Source organism: Rhinoderma darwinii, chromosome 11 (genome assembly GCF_050947455.1).
Source record: "Rhinoderma darwinii isolate aRhiDar2 chromosome 11, aRhiDar2.hap1, whole genome shotgun sequence".
In the NCBI taxonomy this organism is placed as follows: domain Eukaryota; kingdom Metazoa; phylum Chordata; class Amphibia; order Anura; family Rhinodermatidae; genus Rhinoderma; species Rhinoderma darwinii.
The window spans coordinates 84,253,271-84,273,233 of record NC_134697.1 but is presented as its reverse complement, the minus strand read 5'-3'; the positions used below and the strand labels follow the sequence as shown (position 1 = coordinate 84,273,233).

Genomic DNA, 19,963 nt, shown 5'->3' with positions numbered 1-19,963 from the left:
TCAGGAACAAGCATCACATGAACGCTCGTTTGCCCGATAAGAGGCCCGTGTAAAAAGTCCCTAAGAATGAACAGCCAATCAGCACATCACATAGGGGTCAAAAAGAGCCAATCAGCTGGTGCTGCAATACTCAAAACTCATGGATTGGTTTTCTAGTCGTAACTCTCCACAGTACAGTACGGTTCTCTTGGTACTATACAGCTCTCCCTGTGCTACATGTACTGAGCTGCTCCTTTGGCACGGTTGGGGGGGGGGGGGGTATTATTACAGTCCACTGTGTGTACAGGGTCCTGAAAAAGCTCCTCTCGTCAATATATAAAATGCTTCATTAGCTTCCAGCAGCTCTTTCTGACATATGTGAGGACTTACTTTTTCTGTATTAGTTTTGTGCTCATCTTTCTTTAGTCTTGATTTTTTTTTTCTATTTTAAGGTAATTTTTGGGGCTTTGGATTTAATTACTAGTTTTCCATATAGTATTACAGTATTTTCAAATTAACAGTGAAGAAGGACTGTACATATTCTATAGGGAATGCTTGAGTCACCCCCTCTGACATCCAGATGAACTAATTCCATTGCTACAATTCTCATAGTATTTGGATCGCCCCCTTGGAGGTTGGAAGGATTTTGACATGGAGGACACAACGTTTCTATACAGTTCTATCCATGACCAGTTGGGAATAAAAGCAGTGTCCAGTTTCCAGAAACAAGGGAAACTCCGCTAACAGGGCATAACAATTTGGTGATTATATTACCCGAATACTTCCACCAGTTAAGAGGCACTGCGTTGAGGAGCCCCTGCACCTATCTGTTCCTGGGCGGCTGGGAGGGCAGTAAGGTCTAAGAAGAAGGTCAACTAGTCGGTAGAAATCCAACCTAGGTTCAAGGCCTGAGGTGTGCTGTCTACATAGCTAATGGAATCTGTCCTGCCCCATTATGAATAACCCCCGAGAACAGAAGCAGCATTTGGTAAGAGCTCGGAAGGGTAAATACTACACATAGTTCTTTAAATAAAATAAAAAAATCACACAATATATTTATGTAAAGTTATTACGAGAAAGGAAAAATACAATTTATAAATACAACGTTATTCTACAAGACCTAATAGTAGATGACCAAATTCCATATAGGTCACAGGGCCAGATATATGGGATATAGACCCGTGTTACACCGCCCAGGGTCTCTCGGTTGACAGTTGCTTTTGGTAGTTCTTTAATGACCTTTTAGGGGGAACGAGAGTGTCACTGAGTCCTGGCTTTTTTCTCTTCCCCTTATCAGTTTGAGGTTCCTCAACATGTTCTTCTCTACTCCCTAAACCGTGTGTCTCCGAGGCTTTATTACCGGAGTCATTTCCCATGATCTCTCGCTGTGCGGAAGACGTGCTTCCCTGAGGCAAATCACTACCATGACTGTATTTGCACTTGGTTCCATAACGACATCGCCCGTCTCTCTGATAAGCCAGACAGGCTCCTTTTCCGCCCTTTGCCCAATTGCCCTCGCTCAGTTTGACATGCCTTTCTAAGATGCTTAGCTGTGCCTGCTTCTCGTCTTGGAATGGGTTTGAGAACACACTGGTGGAACTCAACCCACTCTGGTTACCGAGACAAGGAGCGGGCAGCTTGAACGAGGGCAAGGGTGACGGGAGAGACACCAGGGGCTCCTCCACCTTATCTTTCTTCTCACGATTGTCTGCATCTTCTTCGCTGCTGGAGGCTGCATCTGCAAAGAAACCTGACTTGGATGGAGCTGGGCTGAAACAAAAATAGTAAGAAACTGATTAGACTGGGTGCTTCATAAAGACTTTTTTTACTTACTATTTTTTAGCCCCGCCCCCAGTGGGTTTCAGCCTGCGATCATTAGATCACTTATGCCATGGACTGCAATATCACAATATTTCAGGCTATGGCAAAATCAGTGCATTGCTATTGAGAGGTCTCACTAGCGACCTTCCTATAGTAGGGCTGGGAACGTTCACATGGCTCCCAGCTGCTAGAGGATTACACCGGCTCCCGCAATCTCGCGACGCAGGAACCGGTGACCATCCCCAAAGTGAAAGCAAAAACCCCTCAGATACTGGTAGACATATCTGACACCGACATCTTCGGGGTTAAATGCTTGTCATCAGAGATGTGTAACACAGAAGAGACCTGGCGGCTATGGTGTCCGCTCAGCTTCTGAGCGGGCGCCATTTTTAAAAACCCTTTCCCGACGTAAATCTACAGAATAGTGACGGGAAAGAGTTAGGTAGCTCTGACTTCTCTTGATCCTCTGTGACCAACTCCCCATTACCATTATTTAGGGGTCCTACATGTTCTGACGTTGTTTTTTTTTTTGCATCTATATACTTGAATTTATATAATGATAACTGAACCTTAAAGAAAATACTTTCCGAAAAGGTATTTTATGCTATAACAAGGCCACAATTGCTCACACAGATGTATTCTCGGCTGCTTCGTCTTCATCAGAGCTTGAGGTATTGTATCCTGAGAGAAGCCCCAGTGATGATGGAGCCGAGTTCATGGCTTACTGATGGAATCCAGCGGAGTGATGGACCTACGGAATAAAAGTATATCATGAAATACTCTTGTTATTACAAACATGGTCCACACTAGCTCCTGAGAAGATCTCCATCCTTGAGCCTCATTTACACCTTCGTATCCGTAGCCGTCCATAATTATGGAAGCGCCTATATACAGTCGTGTGCACGGGCCTTAACAATATATAGCATATGTAATCACTGTTTAGATTGCTTCTAACAATAAGGTGCAAAACAGAACATCTGTACAGAACCGGTTCTGTATTGCACACTGCATTATGGAGAGAAAATTATGTCTGAACCGGCGCCAATCAACGAGACGGCATCATGCACTCCTCTCCATTCATTTACACTGCACTAGCGATATAGTTCACTATGTGCAGCTACATACACAAGCCCTAACATTACTACAGTGTCCTGATAATGAATACACATGAAATCCAGCCTGGACGTCATGTGTACTCACAATCCTGACACTTCTGAATCTTTTTTGTGAGATTCCGGCAAGTGAAACGAAATCTCCTTTACCTCCGTAATCTCGCGAGATTTCGTTTCACTTGCCGGAATCTCACAAAAAAGAGTCAGAAGTGTCAGGATTGTGAGTACACATGACGTCCAGGCTGGATGGTCATGTGTATTCATTATCAGGACACTGTAGTAATGTTAGGGCTTGTGTATGAGGCTGCACATAGTGATATATCTAGATCGCTAGTGCAGTGTAAATGAATGGAGAGGAGTGCATGATGCCGATTGGTCAGCGTCATGCACTCCTCTGTACAACGCCCACTTGGTCGAAAGTAAAAGTACGCCCACTTGGGCATTAAGCAATTCATTAGCATAAACCAAAATCGCTCCTAACGTTGTGAAAAAATATCGTTTTTTTAAATAAAAAGCATTACAGTCACCAACATTACAGCGCCGATCTCCTTATGTAGGAGACAGGGCACTTATAATGTGGTGACAGAGTCTCTTTAATGTGTCTACTTCTTATCTCACTAGAGGATGGAGACTGCAGATAAGATGGCCCAACATTAAATCATTTAAACAAATCCCTTCTCCAAGGCTGACCTATGGTAACTATAGTCATTGTCCATTCTTCCATGAATGATTGATCTGCTCCTTACAAAAAAAAACATTAAATTCAAGAACACATAACAGAATTGTTTCAAGGCAACTTCTTACTTAGATTAATATATTCCTTTTTACTTATTAATCTCAAGATGTCTCCTTCAGGCCAAAAGATGGATTCCAACTATCCAAAGTGGACGCCTACCATACAAGATGAAGTCCATGCAAAATGTTATCTTTTAAACATCTTCTAATCCCTCTCACAGTTGCTGTTCCTTTTCTGCAGTGGCAGTGCTCTGTCACCTTGCTGTCAGTGACAAGAATGTCATATAGTGACTCACCACCAGGGGATATAGGAGTGTCCTACATGTTCTATACTCCTAGTACACGGCTACCAGACCGCCCTGTAAGCTCAGCAGTCAAGGCTACATCCCAGATACTGTAAGTAAGTTTAATGATTTTATTTTTACTTGATAGGGAGATATTGCACAGACTATGAAAAATGCTGCCAGGCTGGCTGCCCGCTGCCTACGCAGAATACACAGAGATGGAGGCAGCAATTTGCAGGCACTGTACAATCCATCAGGTCTTTAAGAACCGACTTTTTCTCTGTTATAAATCACCTCATTTCTTCACAGAAAAAAAGACATTAGTAAGTTTATTCATGAATCATTCTCTTCTATTCTGCCATATCTTATACCGGTTTCCGAGAAAGCTGGGTGACCGCCAATATGCCTCTCAATACATCCAACACATGTCTAAGCCCAGTTGCACATGACCGAGTGCCACGGCCTTTGAGTGGCACCCAATAGGTTTTTTTTACGGACCCATTCACTTTAGTGGGTGAATCAGGTCCATGAAAACAGACCCGACTCTGATCCGTGAAAAGATAAAACAGGTCCTATCTTTCCACTCGGGACTCGGGCGGCACACACGGTCTTGTGAATTAGCCCTAGAGATGGATAGAACTGATTTACAGTCACAGACATTTTTTACAACTAAATCTGCTGCACCCTTAGGGCTCGTCCACACACAACGGAATTGCTGCGTATTATCCGTCCGGAACTGCGGATCGAAAATCCACAGCAAAGTGGGTGAGATTTAACAAAATGTCATCCACGCGCTGCGGAAAAATTCAGTCCAGAAATTCACCTGCGCTGCGTAATTTTATTTCTGCAGCGGAAAGTGGATTAAATTGCTGCTTTTTTCCCCCATAGAAATCAATGAGGAACAAGAATTCCGCGGCAAACTACAATGTACTGCGTAATTTGCTGCAGAAACGCTGTGGAATTTCTTACAGGGGTGGAAAAGACATCACAGGAAGAAGAAATATCACCATCACAAAGACCTTAAAAAAAAACGCATTAAAAAATGCGGCGTATTGTCTGCTAGTTGATGCATAAATGCGGAGAAAAATCCGTTACATGTGGGCAAGTCCTTAGAAATAACAGAAAGTTTTTCCTTTCAACTCTCCTCAAAGTGTGAATTGACCTTAAAGTGCGTTGGCTTACAAACACAACAGGTTCTCATTCTCCAGGACAGGCAATATCGGCCACTACTTTCTGCCCAAGAAACTCTAAATGGTAGGGACGGACTGCGCCTAAATGGGGAGGGTGCCGCGATGCTCGGGAAAGAATGGTTAGACGGCTGATGGAGCTTTTAAATTAGGATGTGGGGGTGGGAGGATGGGGGTACACAAGTGGGGTTAGAGTAGATTGGGAGTGGGAGACAACAGGGTTATTGGAGATTTAGTAGCGGCTGGGGACAGCAAGTGGAGTTGGGAGGTGACTAGATGTAAATATAGATCTAAGAAAAAGAAAAGTGTCGGTAAGATGAAATGTACGCAAGAAGTCTTGCAAATAAAATGGATGATTTGGAGATTCTAATGACCGACATAGATTATGATGTAGTGGGTATAAAGGAAAGCTGGCTGGATGAGAGCCATGACTGGGTAACGAAGGGCCCTTTTACACCTGCTCCTTCCCGATCATTGCCGTGTGTAAACAGGGCAGCGATCAGCAGATGAAAAAGCAAACCCGTTAGTCCGCAGACTGTATCGTTTTAAATTACCAAAATATTATCGTTGTCGGCGGCACATCTTGGTGTGTAAACAGGGAGACTTGCTGCCGAATTGATAGAAAGGTATGGGGACGAGTGATCGTAGTAAGGAGCGCTCGTCCCCATCCATAGCTCAAGTCTCCTTCCTCACGTCTCTCCATGAACATCGTTAACTGATGCTACAACAAGGTAATATTGTCGAGGAGACATAGCTATATACTGAGTCGTTTCACAAGACCAGGAGAGCCACAGGTTGCAGCCCTCTGATACAAATATATAAAAGCAACCTAGAAATAATTAATCACATACAAAGCACAATATATAGACAGACATGAGTAGGCCCTGTATATCAAAGGGGTTGTCCAGGCACGGGCTGGTTTTTCACACTGATGACCTATTCACAGGATAGGTCATCAGTACATGATTGGTGGGGGTCCGACACCCGGGCCCCACGCCGATCAACTGCTCCGGCTGCCTCCGGGAACCTTTAGAGGTGTCTGCTCAGGCGCTGAGAGAGTTAAACCATTGATCCTACAGAAAGTGCCTATTGATAACAAGGCAGATGTTTTGGGGGAAGGGTATTGGGAGATGAAGCACAAGAGACTGAACGTCGGCAACACCCTGCTGAAACGTAATAACCTCTTATTTGATTCTTTATACTTCACTGAGTAGCATATAAGATTTCCCATATGACCAAACAGACCATCTCGAAAGGAGGAGAGGACGTGCGTAACTGCATTTTATAGAGAGAATGCCCGGTTAAATTGGCTGCTGAGATTTCACCGACAGAAACAAGGTATGCGTTGGTTAATTCTTATATAGAGTGGCCAGAGACCGGCAGATGTGTCCCCTACACTGACGCCCTGGGGCCACCGAGTGATGAACACTAGCCGCCTGTTATACCAATAATAATCTTTATATAGCACCTACATACGCTACTGCGTTTTATAATCCAGAGGGAACATCTACAAAAAATTTACGGAATAAAAACGAACTATCAATTTATAGAAGAGGAGTGAGAGCCCTGCTCCCAAGAGCTTACAATCTATGAAGAAATAGGGGTGACACAAGACGTAAAAGATGTGATAAGGTCCAAAATTGGGGATGACACAAAGCTGCATGAGCCGGTCACCCACAGCAAGAACGTGTGCAGGCGCAAATATGGGGTGCTAGGAGTGTCAGAGATACAGTATTATTGAATTAAGGAATCTGGGGAACAATATACAAGGGGGTGTTTATAGGAAAGTAGGGCAGTAGTAATAGGAGTCAAATGTGTTTTTAGGGCAGGCTTAAAATTTAGGATGTAAAAAAAATTATCTGATTGCCCGGGGTAGCGCATTCCAGAGGACGGGTGCAGCACAAGAGAAGTCATGGAGACAAGGGTGGAAGGTTCAGATTATGGAAGATGTTATACATAGATCGTGGAAAGAACGTAGAGAAAGGGTAGGATGGTAAACAGATGAGGGAAGAGAAATAGAGAGGTGCAGCACTGGGGAGAGCTTTGTGTATGAGAGTTGAATTCTATAGGACGTGGGCAACCAGGCAGTGTCTGGCTCAAAAACAACACACTGCTAGGGCTAGACTGTGATGGGAACATACAAAGAAAGGTAGTAAGACTTTATTCAGATGTTGCAGTTGCGGTGCCGTTAAGACCACATAAAAAAACGGCATCAAAAAGCTGCATGCATTTTTACCGCAATTTGATGCATTTTTCAAAGTGTTTTTTCTTACGGTAAATGCATCAAATAGTAGTAAAAATGCATGCAGTTTTTGCATGCGTTTTTATTAAATTCAGTTTTCACCACATCTCAGTGTCTGAATACACTCTAAGGGTAAATAAACAGGACGGATTTGCTGCAGGTTTGCATACGGAAAATCTGAAGCGAATTACAGTAGCAGCAAAGTGGATTTAATCAAATCTCATCTATATGCTGCAGAATTTTTCCGCATGGAAATGTCAAGTTATGTTGTGGATTTTACCTACTGACTTCAATGGGGAAGATATAATCCGTAATAAAATGTGTTGTTGCGGATTACCTACGGATCTGCAGCAAAATCTGCAGTGGCAAATCCCCAACAAAGCCAGCAACGATTTGGATCGGATGTTTGTGGATTTGCATATGGATTTTTGCGTATCATGTATTTTGTGATAATGAGCAAAGAAAACCATAATCTATCCTTTTAGAATGTAAAGGCATGTTCACACAGGTTTTTTTCGGCACATTTTGGAGCGTAAAAAGGTCGCATTACGCTCCAAAATACACCTCGAAAACGAGGGGGCAGGTTTAGCTGATGAATTAAGCGAGACAGCCAACCCCTTCATTCTGGTCATCTACACACAGAGAGGAGAGTGAGCTCCTTCCCTCCGGAGCCTGTGTCGACACGTCACCACAAAAACGCCCTCTCCGAACTTCCAGGTCCACGTGACATGGACTTAAAACCTGCGACCATTGAAGGTTTGTAAAATAAAGCGCATTACAAGTTTATTAATCTCAGAAAAATATAATAAAGTAATAGTTTTTATTTTCGTCGGACTACCCCTTTATGCACTTTTTTAATAATATATGAAGACATTTTTACATTAGAAGCTATGTTGCAAACCTCCCAACCATCCTGGATTCAGCGGGACAGTCCCGGATTCCGGGCGGTGTCCCGCTGTCCTGGGCGGACGGTTGTATGTCCCGGTGTCAAGTGTATCTGAGTCCTCAGGATTCAGATACAGTTGAATCCAATGCTGAAGCAAGGAACCGTCAGCTCCCTGCTTCAGGATTCCCTGTCCACTCATCAAGGACACCTCCTGCACAGCGCTACTTTAAGCACTGAGCCCAGGGAAGCCCCTGACCTCACTGTCCATATATGGACAGTGATGTCGGGCTTTCAACTATGGAGTCCCTGGTCATAGCAATGCAAGCTCTCTGGCCGGGGACTCCTGTCTAGGGAAAGCACTTGACCTTACAGTCCATATATGGCAACGCTCTGGTCGGGGATCCTGCTCCTAGGGGAATATCACTGTCCATATATGGAAAGCTACGTCAGGGGCTTCTCGAAGAGCGGAATCCCCGGTTAGAGCGTTGCAAACGCCCTGGCCGGGGATTCCGCTACTACACCGCGTTCCAAATTATTATGCAAATGTTATTTTTCGCTGAACAGTCAATGCAAATGACAGTCAGTATAATCTTCAAGCCATCAACCGTTGGAGTATAATGCAAATTTTATTGAAAAAATCTCCTAATGATAACAGATTTTTTTTTAGAAGTAAAAAACTCAAAATGCACTGTTCAAATTATTATGCACAACAGAGATCAAAACATTTTAAAGGTTGTAAAGAGAACTAAAATGGTAATTTGTTGAATTTGCAGCATTAGGAGGTCATATTTACAGAAATCAAAAGCTCTTTCAATCAAAAAAAACTTAACAGGCCAAGTTACATGTTAACATAGGACCCCTACTCTGATATCATCTTCACAATTCTTGCATCCATTGAATTTGTGAGTATTTGGACAGTTTCTGCTTGAATATCTTTGCAGGATGTCAGAATAGCCTCCCAGAGCTTCTGTTTTGATGTGAACTGCCTCCCACCCTCATAGATATTTTGCTTGAGGATGCTCCAAAGGTTCTCAATAGGGTTGAGGTCAGGGGAACATGGGGGCCACACCATGAGTTTCTCTCCTTTTATGCCCATAGCAGCCAATGACACAGAGGTATTCTTTGCAGCATGAGATGGTGCATTGTCATGCATGAAGATAATTTTGCTACGGAAGGCACGGTTCTTTTTGTACCACGGAAGAAAGTGGTCAGTCATAAACGCTACGTGCTTTGCAGAGGTCATTTTCACACCGTCAGGAACCCTAAAGGGGCCTACTAGCTCTCTCCCCATGATTCCAGACCAAAACATGACTCCGCGACCTCCTTGCTGACGTCGCAGCCTTGTTGGGACATGGTGGCCTTTCACCAACCATCCACTACTCCATCCATCTGGACCATCCACGGTTGCACGGCACTCATCAGTAAACAACACGGTTTGAAAATTAGTCTTCATGTATTTCTGAGCCCACTGCAACCGTTTCTGCTTGTGAGCATTGTTTAGGGGTGGCCGAATAATAGCTTTATACACACTTGCAAACCTCTGGAGGATCCTACACCTTGAGGTTCGCAGGACTCCAGAGGCACCAGCGGCTTCAAATACCTGTTTGCTGCTTTGCAATGGCATTTTAGCAGCTGCTCTCCTAATCCTATTAATTTGTCTGGCAGAAACCTTCCTCATTATGCCTTTATCTGAACTAACCTGTCTGTGCTCTGAATCAGCCACAAATCTTTTCACAGTACGATGCTCACGCTTAAGTTTTCATGAAATATCCAATGTTTTCATACCTTGTCCAAGGTATTGCACTATTTCACGCTTTTCGGCAGCAGAGAGATCCTTTTTCTTTCCCATATTGCTTGAAACCTGTGGCCTGCTTAATAATGTGGAACGTCCTTCTTAAGTAGATTTCCTTTGATTGGGCACACCTGGCAAACTAATTATCACAGGTGTCTGAGATTGATTACAATGATCCAAATAGCCCTAAGACACAATACCATCCATGAGTTTAATTGAAAAACTAATAATTAAATGTTTATGACACTTAAAACCAATGTGCATAATAATTTGGAACACGGTGTAGAGGGAGCCCCTGATGTCAATTTCCATATATGGACAGTGACGTCAAGGGCTCATCCTGGAGCGGAATCCGCAGCCACAGCGTGGCCAATGCTCTGGCAGGGGATTCCACTCCTAGAGGGAGCACCAATGGCGCTGTCTACAGTGGGGTAGCGTAATCTTCATGGGGTGTGAGGCATTATCTACATGGGCACAGTTGCACTATATGAGCACTATCTACAGGGGACACTGTGGCACTATTTATATGGGTACTGTGGCATTATGTTGGCACTTTATATGTGGGCACTAGCACTAGGGCCAGCTAAAGCGGCATTATAGTACTGCACTAGGGCAGCTATGGGGAATTATACTGTATGGGGCAGCTAAGAAGACATTATACTGTATGGGGCAGCTAGGGGGGCATTATACTGTATGGTGGCAGCTAAGAAGACATACTGTATGGGGCAGCTAGGGGGGCATTATACTGTATGGGGCATTATACTGTATGGGACAGCTAGGGGGGCATTATACTGTATGGTGGAAGCTAAGAAGACATTATACTTTATGGGGCAGCTGTGGGGCATTATTCTGTATGGTGGCAACTAAGTAGATATACTATATCGTGACAGAATTATACTATATGGGGAAGCTATTTGCGATTATACTGTGAGGGAGGCACCATTGTGTGTTATACCGTGTTGGGGGTTCTATGGGAGCATGATACTGTGTGGGCTGAACCGGGTGTGTATGGGCGGGGTTAGAGGCATGGCTTAAAAGGAATAAAATTGCAGCGCCGCATCGGTTGTGCTTCTACGATACTTGATGGGAGGTATGGTATTGTTCTCTTTCAGCCGATTCCATCCGTTCAGCTGAACTGACAGCTCAAATGCGAGTGGGTCCTACAGGAGCCAACTAATATCGATCACATCTAAGTCAACTTAGATGTGTCGACTTAGATGAAATGGATATTAGGTGGATGATTAGCGGAGCTGTCATTTCAGCTGAACTGACGGAATGAAGATGTGGGAGAAAGATACAGTTTGTATGTATACGAGATACATCGAACCTGTATGATAAAAAGTAAAACAATTTTTAATAAAAGTCCATAAAAAAAGTGCTTACAAACCTGCGCACAGCCTTTACATTTCTCTCAAACCCCTTTGACAACCCAAAGCAATGGTGGATCGTCCCTGTCACCCGCCACCACCACATATTCTCAGGATGTTACTACCATGCCCCTGTACTGGAGCAGGCCCTGGAAAAATGTAGCCTACTTATGTCTCCATAGTAACATAGACATAACTATCACAACATTACAGCCTCCCTGATCTCCTGATCATATTCTACTACAACTCCCAGCACTCCCCTGTATTTCTGTGCAGCAGTGCACTGCCTTCCTGCCACGGAGCGTCGTATAACCGCCGTTTACCCCCCCCCCCCTATCTACAAACGAATCAGCGCCATATAGTTTTGTTTTTTTTATTTATTTTTTTACCTTTCCGTTTTCCCTTGCCTCCGTCATCAATATACGCCGGCGACCTCAGTGACGTAATCAATGCGCGTTCTTGAGGAAGTGGGCGGAGCTTCTGCTAAACTGGTGACGCCGCAGCAAGGGGAGTGTAGAATAGAATCCGACGAAAGATGCTGGAGGCGGTCATCACGTGGTTGGTTGGTGACGTCATTAATGCAGTAAAGACTGCCATGAGTGTCCGCGCTTTACGGTTCAGTCAGTTATGTGCACACACACTAATTACGTCCGTAATTGACGGACGTATTTCGGCCGCAAGTACCGGACCGAACACAGTGCAGGGAGCCGGGCTCCTAGCATCATACTTATGTACGATGCTAGGAGTCCCTGCCTCGCTGCAGGACAACTGTCCCGTACTGTTATCATGTTTTCAGTACGGGACAGTTGTCCGGCAGCGAGGCAGGGACTCCTAGCATCGTACATAAGTATGATGCTAGGAGCCCGGCTCCCTGCAATGTGTTCGGTCCGGTACTTGCGGCCGAAATACGTCCGTCTATTACGGACGTAATTAGTGTGTGTGCACATACCCTTAAATGTTCGGTATAAACCATTTGAATTGCTGTCTTATGTGGGTAGAATTTGTACGTTAATGTCTTAGTAATGTGGTGTTTTTATACGTATGCACATTTATTAGGCAAGCAATTATCGTAATCGAAGTAAACACGTTAAAAAATGGCGCAGTTTTACTGTGATACCGAAAATCGCAACACAAAACGACTCATGTAAATACACCCCGAGGCCGTGTTCACACGGTGCAGATTTTGCATGTATTTTTTAAGCTAAAATCCAGTGAACCTTAAGACCAGTTCACGCAGGGCGGATACGAAGCGTCAAAGTACTCAATGCATCCACCCTGGAACCCGCAGGGAATTCCAGCTGAAAAAAAGCACCAAATTGTGGAAAACAGGTTAAAAAAAAAATGCTTATACTTCCCCGGTCTCCGTAGTCACGGCGACGCATCCCTCTGTTGTCCGTGCAGCCTGACGTTTCATCCCATGTGATTTCTGCAGCCTGTGATTGGCTGCGTCAGTCACATGGGATGAAACATCATCCCAGGAGGCCGGGCTGCACAGAGCAGTATAGAGAACGGGATAAGTACATGCTTTTTTTTTTCTGAGTTGCGGGGGCGTAAAACACCTCGAAATACGCCTGAATGCCTATAAACGCTAAAAACCAGCGCCTAAAAAGAAGGAGCATGTCACTTCTTGAGCCGTTTTTGGAGCTGTTTTTCATTGTTTTAATGGAAAAACAGCTCCAAAAACGTCTAGAAAAAATGCTTCACAAAACATTTTCAGCTTCAAAAATGGCTGAAAATCAGGGGCTGTTTTCTCTGGAAACAGCTCTGTAATTTTCAGGCGTTTTTATTTGTGCGTGTGAACATCGCCTTAGGCTAAATCAGAGTGCCCAGGAGACTGCTGTAAGAACGCAAGACCTACCGCCATCACTAAAACCACCGATCTCTTCGTCAGGCTTAAAAAACACATATGGTACTGAAATGCCAGCAGGGGTCATACATCTCAAAAAAGACCGCCAAAGTGCGCTTTCATTGGGGTCAGAGGTCGGTAAAAATACATTTTCTTTGTGTGCTTACATACAAGGTTGCAGCAATTAAAAAGTATTGGATAAAATAAAACAAATGAAACTTTGTATGTTTGTATACAATGGCAAAGTGGGGGAATCGCTCGTCTAACCACTTAGATGCTGTGGTCAATAGCGAACGAGGCATCTAAGCCGTTAGAAACAGGGGGCGGCCCTCTGTGACGTTGCATGCCCTCCCGTGATGCGATCATGGGGTGCCGATGGTTGTCATGACAGCCTGGGGGCCTAATGGAGGCTCTCAGAATATAGCGAAAAAAAGTTTATTTTTAACAATCAGTTTTTTATTTGTAAAAGTAGTAGAACATAAAAAAAATACTATATGAATTTGGTATCGCCCTAATAGTATTGCAGAATAAAGTTAACATGTCGCCTTTACAGCACGGCGAACGCCGTAAAAACAAAACCACCAAAAATGGAGGAATCGCTGTCTTTTTCCCCATTCCACCCCACGAATATTTTTTTTTCCAGTTTCCAACCACATTATGTGGTACAATAAATAGTGGCGCAAAAATCTACAACTTGTCCCGCAAAAAACAAGCATTCATACGACTAAATTGAATGAAAAAAAAAAGTTATGGCTTTTGGAAGGTGGGGAGGAAAAAACGAAAGTGAAAATCTGAAAAATGGCAGCGGAGGGAAGAGGTTAAAAAAGGGGTAAGGCCCCATGCACACGACCGTATTTTTTCCCTCCCGTAAATACGGGTTTGTTGTCACACGGCTTTAACCCGTATTCCACCCATATTTGCGGACCTTTAAAAAAAAGGGGGGCTGGAAATGATGTCTCATGATCGCTCAGACGCCATTTGCTCTGCTTCTCTTTATTCAAATGAAATCCCCTGACGTCGCCTAGCAACGCTCCCGTAATTACGGGTACAGACACGTAGCCACCCTTAATTACGGGAGCCCCATAGACTTCTATGGGCCTGCCCGTGCCGTAATTACGGCCTGAAATAGGACATGTTCTATATTTTTCAACGGCCCGGGCACATTCCCGTACGCAAACTGTAAGGTACCCGTGGCCAATAGAAGTTTATGGGCCCGTAATTACGGGCGTTTTTACGGTCATGTGCATGGGGCATAAGTGTGTATTTCCAGATGATGGGCATAAGGTTTCTAACTAATCTCTTTCCCTTCAGAAAGTTCCTAGCGGTCTGCTGATGCATAAAGTTGAGATTGCTCTCGATGACGTCACAGTGATGTCTTACAACTCCGATCCCGTACACCTGCAACGGGGAAGGAGATCAACATGATGTAGTGCTCTTGCATTATATCGCGTGGGGCTTGTGTGATTTCATTTCTGTTTTTCTTCCTTGCCGTTTCTGTCGACCTACGCTTCTAGTCACAATAGTGACTTTATATTCGGCACCGCATCAGTTTTTCAGTGGGCCGTGTTGCATTCCATCCTTATCGTGTCTTTGGTGTTATGCTGGGGTGTTGTATCTGGTACCTGACCCGCACCTCTCCCATTCTGACAACAATCCTCTTGGAGGAAAAACACCAATGAAAAATTCCCTTGCTAATCTGTGGGATTAAATAGTTAATGCTATGTGTGCCTCTGTCTATCCTACACTCACTGTCACTCAGCCAGTCTCTTTTTTTTCTCTCTCTCCCTTTCTCTCCCCCTACGCGCTGTGCTCTGTTTATCAGTCCCTAGTATTGCTGACCCTTCCATTATAAAAGTGCTTGGGCTCAGAGCTGTCTCATGTAAAACACGCTAACCCTGTGATGGATTCTGAAGTGCTGAACACAGACCTCTGCTCACGTGTTATTCAACAGCTGCGACAGATCCGTGTGGACCTCCTGATCCTAACTGAGAAATACGTGAGCTATGTGTCGTTGTGTGTTCAGTTTGTGCATGTGTTGGTATCCCCCCCCTGTTTACACAGTGAAAAGTTTTTTGGAGTATAGTGATGGTTGAGTAAGCTCGACTTTTGTTAAAGAGTCTCTGTCACCACATTATAAGTGGCCTATCTTGTACATGATGTGATCGGCGCTGTAATGTAGATTACAGCAGTGTTTTTTATTTAGAAAAACGATCATTTTTGTCGGAGTTATGACCTATATTAGCTTTATGCTAATGAGTTTCTTAATGACCAACTGGGCGTGTTTTACTTTAGACCAAGTGGGCGTTGTACAGAGGAGTGTATGACGCTGACCAATCAGTGACCAATCAGCGTCATACACTTCTCTCCATTCATGTACTCAGCACATAGTGATCTTACTAGATCTTACTAGAACCACGTTTGTGGTTGATTTCTAAAGGTGCAGTCTCACTATAAATGACAATTTACAGCGTAATGTCGCGAGACTACTCCTGCTGTGCTGTAAATCAACCACAAACGTTAGCAAAGTGTCAGGATTCTGAATACACATCCTGTCCTGGTTGGAGGTAATGTATATTCACTGTCAGGACACGTCCGTAACGTTAATGTGTGAGCAAGTGACTGCACATAGTGATCTAGTAAGATCACTATGTGCTGAGTACATGTATGGAGAGAAGTGTATGATGCTGATTGGTCACTGATTGGTCAGCGTCATACACTCCTCTGTACAACGCCCACTTGGTCAAAAAGTAAAACACGCCCAGTTGGGCATAAAGAAACTCATTAGCATAAAGCTAAAATTGTTCATAACTCCGTCAAAAATGATCGTTTTTCTAAATAAAAACACTGCTGTAATCTACATTACAGCGCCGATCACATCATGTAGGAGATAGGACACTTATAATCTGGTGACAGAGCCTCTTTAAAGAGGATCTTTCACTGGTTTATTAATTCCCTATCTCCTAACTAATCTAATAGGCGCTATGATGTTGATAACTACAGTGTAATTTTTTTTCAAAAACATTTATTATTTGCAAAGTTATTGCATTTTTCTAAATATGCTGATTTGGCTCTAATAGCCAAATGGGAGGTGATTCTTTTCACTTTGAGCACGGTGCAATGTTTTCGCCTCTACTCAGCCCAGCAACACAGCCTGATCATATAGAATACAGCTTCCATTCCCGACTGTGTTTTCAACTGGTGATACCTGTTGTTTTGTCACAGCTAGAATCTCGTCTTTCATAAGCCACCAGAACCGCTGTTCTGGGTGGTCCACAGCCGGAGATATGGCTATTTTATGTGATCCCCCTTCCCTCCAGCCTCAGTCTCTCACACTGTGTGAAGCTGCTTCATGCTGATTGGACAGTGTCAGAGGCTGTGAGGAGGCTCCACCTCAGGGGATTCGCTGGTGGTGACACCCACTTGTCTAGTATAGCCTCATTTGCATATTTAGAAAAGAGCTCATAACTTTTAAAATAATAAACGTTTTAGGGCACAGTTTTCACTAGTATTATCAGTGTGACAGCACTAGTGACAGGTCATCTTTAAGGCTAAGGCCTCGTTCACATTTGCGCTGGAGGCTCTGTTAGGGGTTCGAATTCGGCCAAGATTACTGGAGACAATTGCACAGCATACTTACCCATAGCCATGGCAACGCGTCCCTCTGATGTCCTGCAGCCTGGCCTCCAGGGATGACGTTTCATCCCATGTGACCGCTGCAGCCTGTGATTGGCTGCAGCAGTAACTTGGAATGAAGCGTCATCAATGGAGGCCGGGCTGGATGCAGGAGCAGAGAGATCTGGGTAAGTAAAGTTGCGGTGGTATAGCAGCTTTTCCGACGCAAGAATCGCAACATCTTTTTGTTGCAGGTTTTACATCCCAATTAAATTAAATACCCGCCGCAGAAAAGCAGTGATTCCGCAGCATAAATTGGCATACTGCGGCTTTAAAAACCGCACCACAGGTCAATTTCTGAACGTTTTTTTCGGTTGTTTTTTTATGCTGCGTATGGATGAGATTTGTTCAAATCTCATCCACTCTGCTGCTACTCTATTACGCTGCGTATTTTCTGCAATGAAATCCGTTGCAGAAAATGCACCGTATTTACGCTACGTGTGAACCCGGCCTAGAAGTCCAAAAAAAGTGTAATGCAAAAACTATCAGGTTCTCAAACTGTGAGTGACAAATTTACTTTTTTCTGCGCCTGAGTAGGGGTCTTTGGACTTGGATCCTCACTATGGCCGCTGAAGGCCGCTAGGAGTTCGACAAAAGGCTGGACCCACATAATAATGATCACCTCTAATTTAGTGTACAGTATATCTGTAATGCATGTGAGAAGATTGCGAGAACCTGCGTACCAAATAATGGCAACCAAACTAAACAATACTTTATACAAACAAAAAGGCGAAACATTGGCCAATAAAAGATTCTATAAGGTTATAAAAACATTTCCTATAAGTTATAACAATATAATTTCCAGCTAATCTCCCACTATAAGGCTAGATTCACATGAACATGTCCATTTTGCGTTGACAAAGAACGCACCGTTTTTCAGGCCTTAGTCTGTATATAGATGGATTGTAAACTCTTCCCAAGATCTCTGATTTACTTAGAGGATGTTCATATCTGCGTTGGAGGCTCCGTTAGGGGCCTCCGTCGCAGCTTCGGCAGAAATTACCGGAAACAATAGCGCAGCATGCTGCACTATTGTTTCGGCTAAATCGATGGACACCCCGATGGTAAGCCAACGAAACCCATTAAAGTCATAAGGGTTCTGTCGGCCGCCAGCGTTCGGAACCGTTGCGTCCAGCATTCCCTTGTTCTGCTCCTCTGATGGAAAGCCCTGACGCAGATGTGAACATAGCCTTACAAAAATTTACAGCTAAGATATGTTTCGAAATATGGATGTTTAGGGTATAATTTAAACTACAGAAAATATATATGGTGAACTTTCTGACCCATGTTTTTCTCACAGGTGGAGGAACATGGACTTCACAATTTAACTCACTTTGACTTTCCTGGAGGAAACGCATCCATGGATTCTGACACCTGGGTAGAGATGGCAATGGAGGAGAGACTACTTGCTAATATAACTGCTTACTTGGACTTTGAGAAGCGATTGATGCGAGTGATTGAAGAACAGGGGGACAGTTTGTTGCAAGGGGAGGGTGTTCTTCACAGTGGCCTTCATAACGTTCTGAGACAAGTGTCAGTCTTAAGGTCTCAGTTGGAGCATCTTGGAACAACAATGGGTCTAAAGAAAGAATTAGATGAAGACATAGATGAGGTGGATAGAGCATCAGGAGGTGTCTTTGAGAAGAAGGTTAGGGGTTATCATGTTCTAAGGGAGCTGGCAATCTGGGCACTAAGAAGCGTCAGAGACTTACGAAAGTTGCAAAGGGAAAGAGACAACATGGCCATCAGGGCAGAGACTTCTACAGAAATGACTGAACCATGAAGTATAGAGAGAACTTGGATGTAGGGTACAACAAAGGGGCAGAAGATAGAGTAAAAACATTGCCGTTTTGTAGCGATTTTCATAAAAACGCGTGGTAAAAATTGCATGCGAATCACCATGGTTTTGCAATGCACCTTTTGCCCGTGTGGTTATTATAGATGAATCACATTGAAACCATGTGCTTCATCTACTATCGCTGCATGGCAAAACCACAGTGATTCATGGTAAAACGCTGGTGGGCACAGCCTAACTGATATCATGTCTTCTATACACTGTACACAGAGAAGAGGAGAATCCTGCTCTCCTATCTCTACCTATAATAAATATATAGAAGCAGCATCAGCATTGTGGACATTATATAGCAGTAATGAGCATTGTAGCTGAGAATCCAGCACTGGGGTGACATAGAAATCTTATCAGCAGTATCTCTGTGTGTTTCTCTTTGCTCCTACTTCCTTCCCCTATTCACTCCCCTCCATAGACTTACTTGTAGCGTGTGTGTTGCTGAGTCACACTTTCTCTGCTCCCCCCTCCATAGACCTGTATTGGCAGTGTGTCTGTTGCTGACTCTCTCTTTCTGCCCCCTCCTCCCCTCTCCATAGACTTGTATAGCCAGGCAGTGAAGTGACACCCCCACCTTCTGCAGCAGTCAATTCTACTCTCTAATCAGGGATGGACGATGCTTGACAACAGGGGGTGCACAGCAGATTACAGAAAGGGAGACACCCAGTGGCAGTAAATTCACACAAGATTTGCAAGGATAGAACAACTAAATGTTAACAGTAAGTAAATGACAAAATTGTTTTATATCGGGTATACTATTAGATTAACATAAATTGTTTGAAAAATTGGTGTCCATTTATGCAGTGCAGTTTTGACGTTACTTATTTATTAGTATGGTATTCTATTAGTTTTATTTGTACAATATTTCTAGAAAGAAGCTACAATGGTGCATTTTACCTATGTTCCTAATTAATGTCCATGGCTTGGGCAAGCTAACTACATGACTGGGTGCCACAGGCATTTATTTTGGTTATGTGCATTCTAATGAACCAAGATGGCTACTAGCGGATCTGCAGACAACAACGAAGTATGGACTTATGCATGTGACCTGTGATTGGAAATGGCATATGAGCAACGGACTTTGATGGCGGAGGAGGATGTTTCAGCAGAGGCTTTTGTATACAGTACAAAAAAAAAGAACGTTGCAAACGAAAGAAATTCATTGTTACATTTTTTTAGCGCAAAGAAAAAATT

General features: G+C 43.7%; 2 protein-coding genes across 10 annotated transcripts; one reads left to right on the top strand and one right to left on the bottom strand.

Annotated features, from left to right (window-relative positions):
• Positions 1 to 1,009: 1,009 nt before the first annotated feature.
• Positions 1,010 to 11,897, bottom strand: LOC142663308 (uncharacterized). Of its 2 annotated transcripts, none has more exons than XM_075841887.1 (3): positions 11,795 to 11,897; positions 2,430 to 2,551; positions 1,010 to 1,749 (listed from the first exon to the last, which is right to left on the bottom strand). In XM_075841887.1, the coding sequence occupies exons 2-3, from the start codon at positions 2,516 to 2,518 to the stop codon at positions 1,164 to 1,166; spliced, it is 675 nt and encodes a 224-aa protein (XP_075698002.1). In that variant the 5' UTR covers positions 2,519 to 2,551; positions 11,795 to 11,897; the 3' UTR covers positions 1,010 to 1,163. The 2 variants fall into 2 exon arrangements, with proteins under 2 accessions (XP_075698002.1, XP_075698003.1); XM_075841888.1 differs by lacking the exon at positions 11,795 to 11,897 and adding an exon at positions 11,426 to 11,728.
• CNTF (ciliary neurotrophic factor) lies at positions 3,999 to 19,963 on the top strand. 8 transcript variants are annotated; one of them, XR_012851078.1, is made up of 4 exons: positions 11,869 to 11,967; positions 15,074 to 15,247; positions 18,224 to 19,488; positions 19,641 to 19,963. XR_012851078.1 is itself a non-coding variant. In XM_075841896.1 (3 exons), exons 2-3 carry the CDS (start codon positions 15,152 to 15,154, stop codon positions 18,704 to 18,706), a joined length of 579 nt encoding a protein of 192 aa, XP_075698011.1. In that variant the 5' UTR covers positions 3,999 to 4,047; positions 15,074 to 15,151; the 3' UTR covers positions 18,707 to 19,963. The 8 variants fall into 8 exon arrangements, 7 of the variants coding, with proteins under 7 accessions (XP_075698011.1, XP_075698009.1, XP_075698004.1 ...); XM_075841896.1 differs by lacking the exon at positions 11,869 to 11,967 and adding an exon at positions 3,999 to 4,047 and having other exon boundaries at positions 18,224 to 19,963; XM_075841894.1 differs by having other exon boundaries at positions 11,858 to 11,963; positions 18,224 to 19,963.

Excerpts from the sequence above, each read along its gene's own strand:
- LOC142663308 (XM_075841887.1), bottom strand. The coding sequence starts at position 2,518 with ATGAACTCGGCTCCATCATCACTGGGGCTTCTCTCAGGATACAATACC. Across the intron at positions 1,750-2,429 it reads GCAGCCGAGAATACATCTGT|CCCAGCTCCATCCAAGTCAG; the intron begins GTGAGCAATTGT and ends TTTTTGTTTCAG.
- CNTF (XM_075841896.1), top strand. The coding sequence starts at position 15,152 with ATGGATTCTGAAGTGCTGAACACAGACCTCTGCTCACGTGTTATTCAA. Across the intron at positions 15,248-18,223 it reads TGATCCTAACTGAGAAATAC|GTGGAGGAACATGGACTTCA; the intron begins GTGAGCTATGTG and ends TTTTTCTCACAG.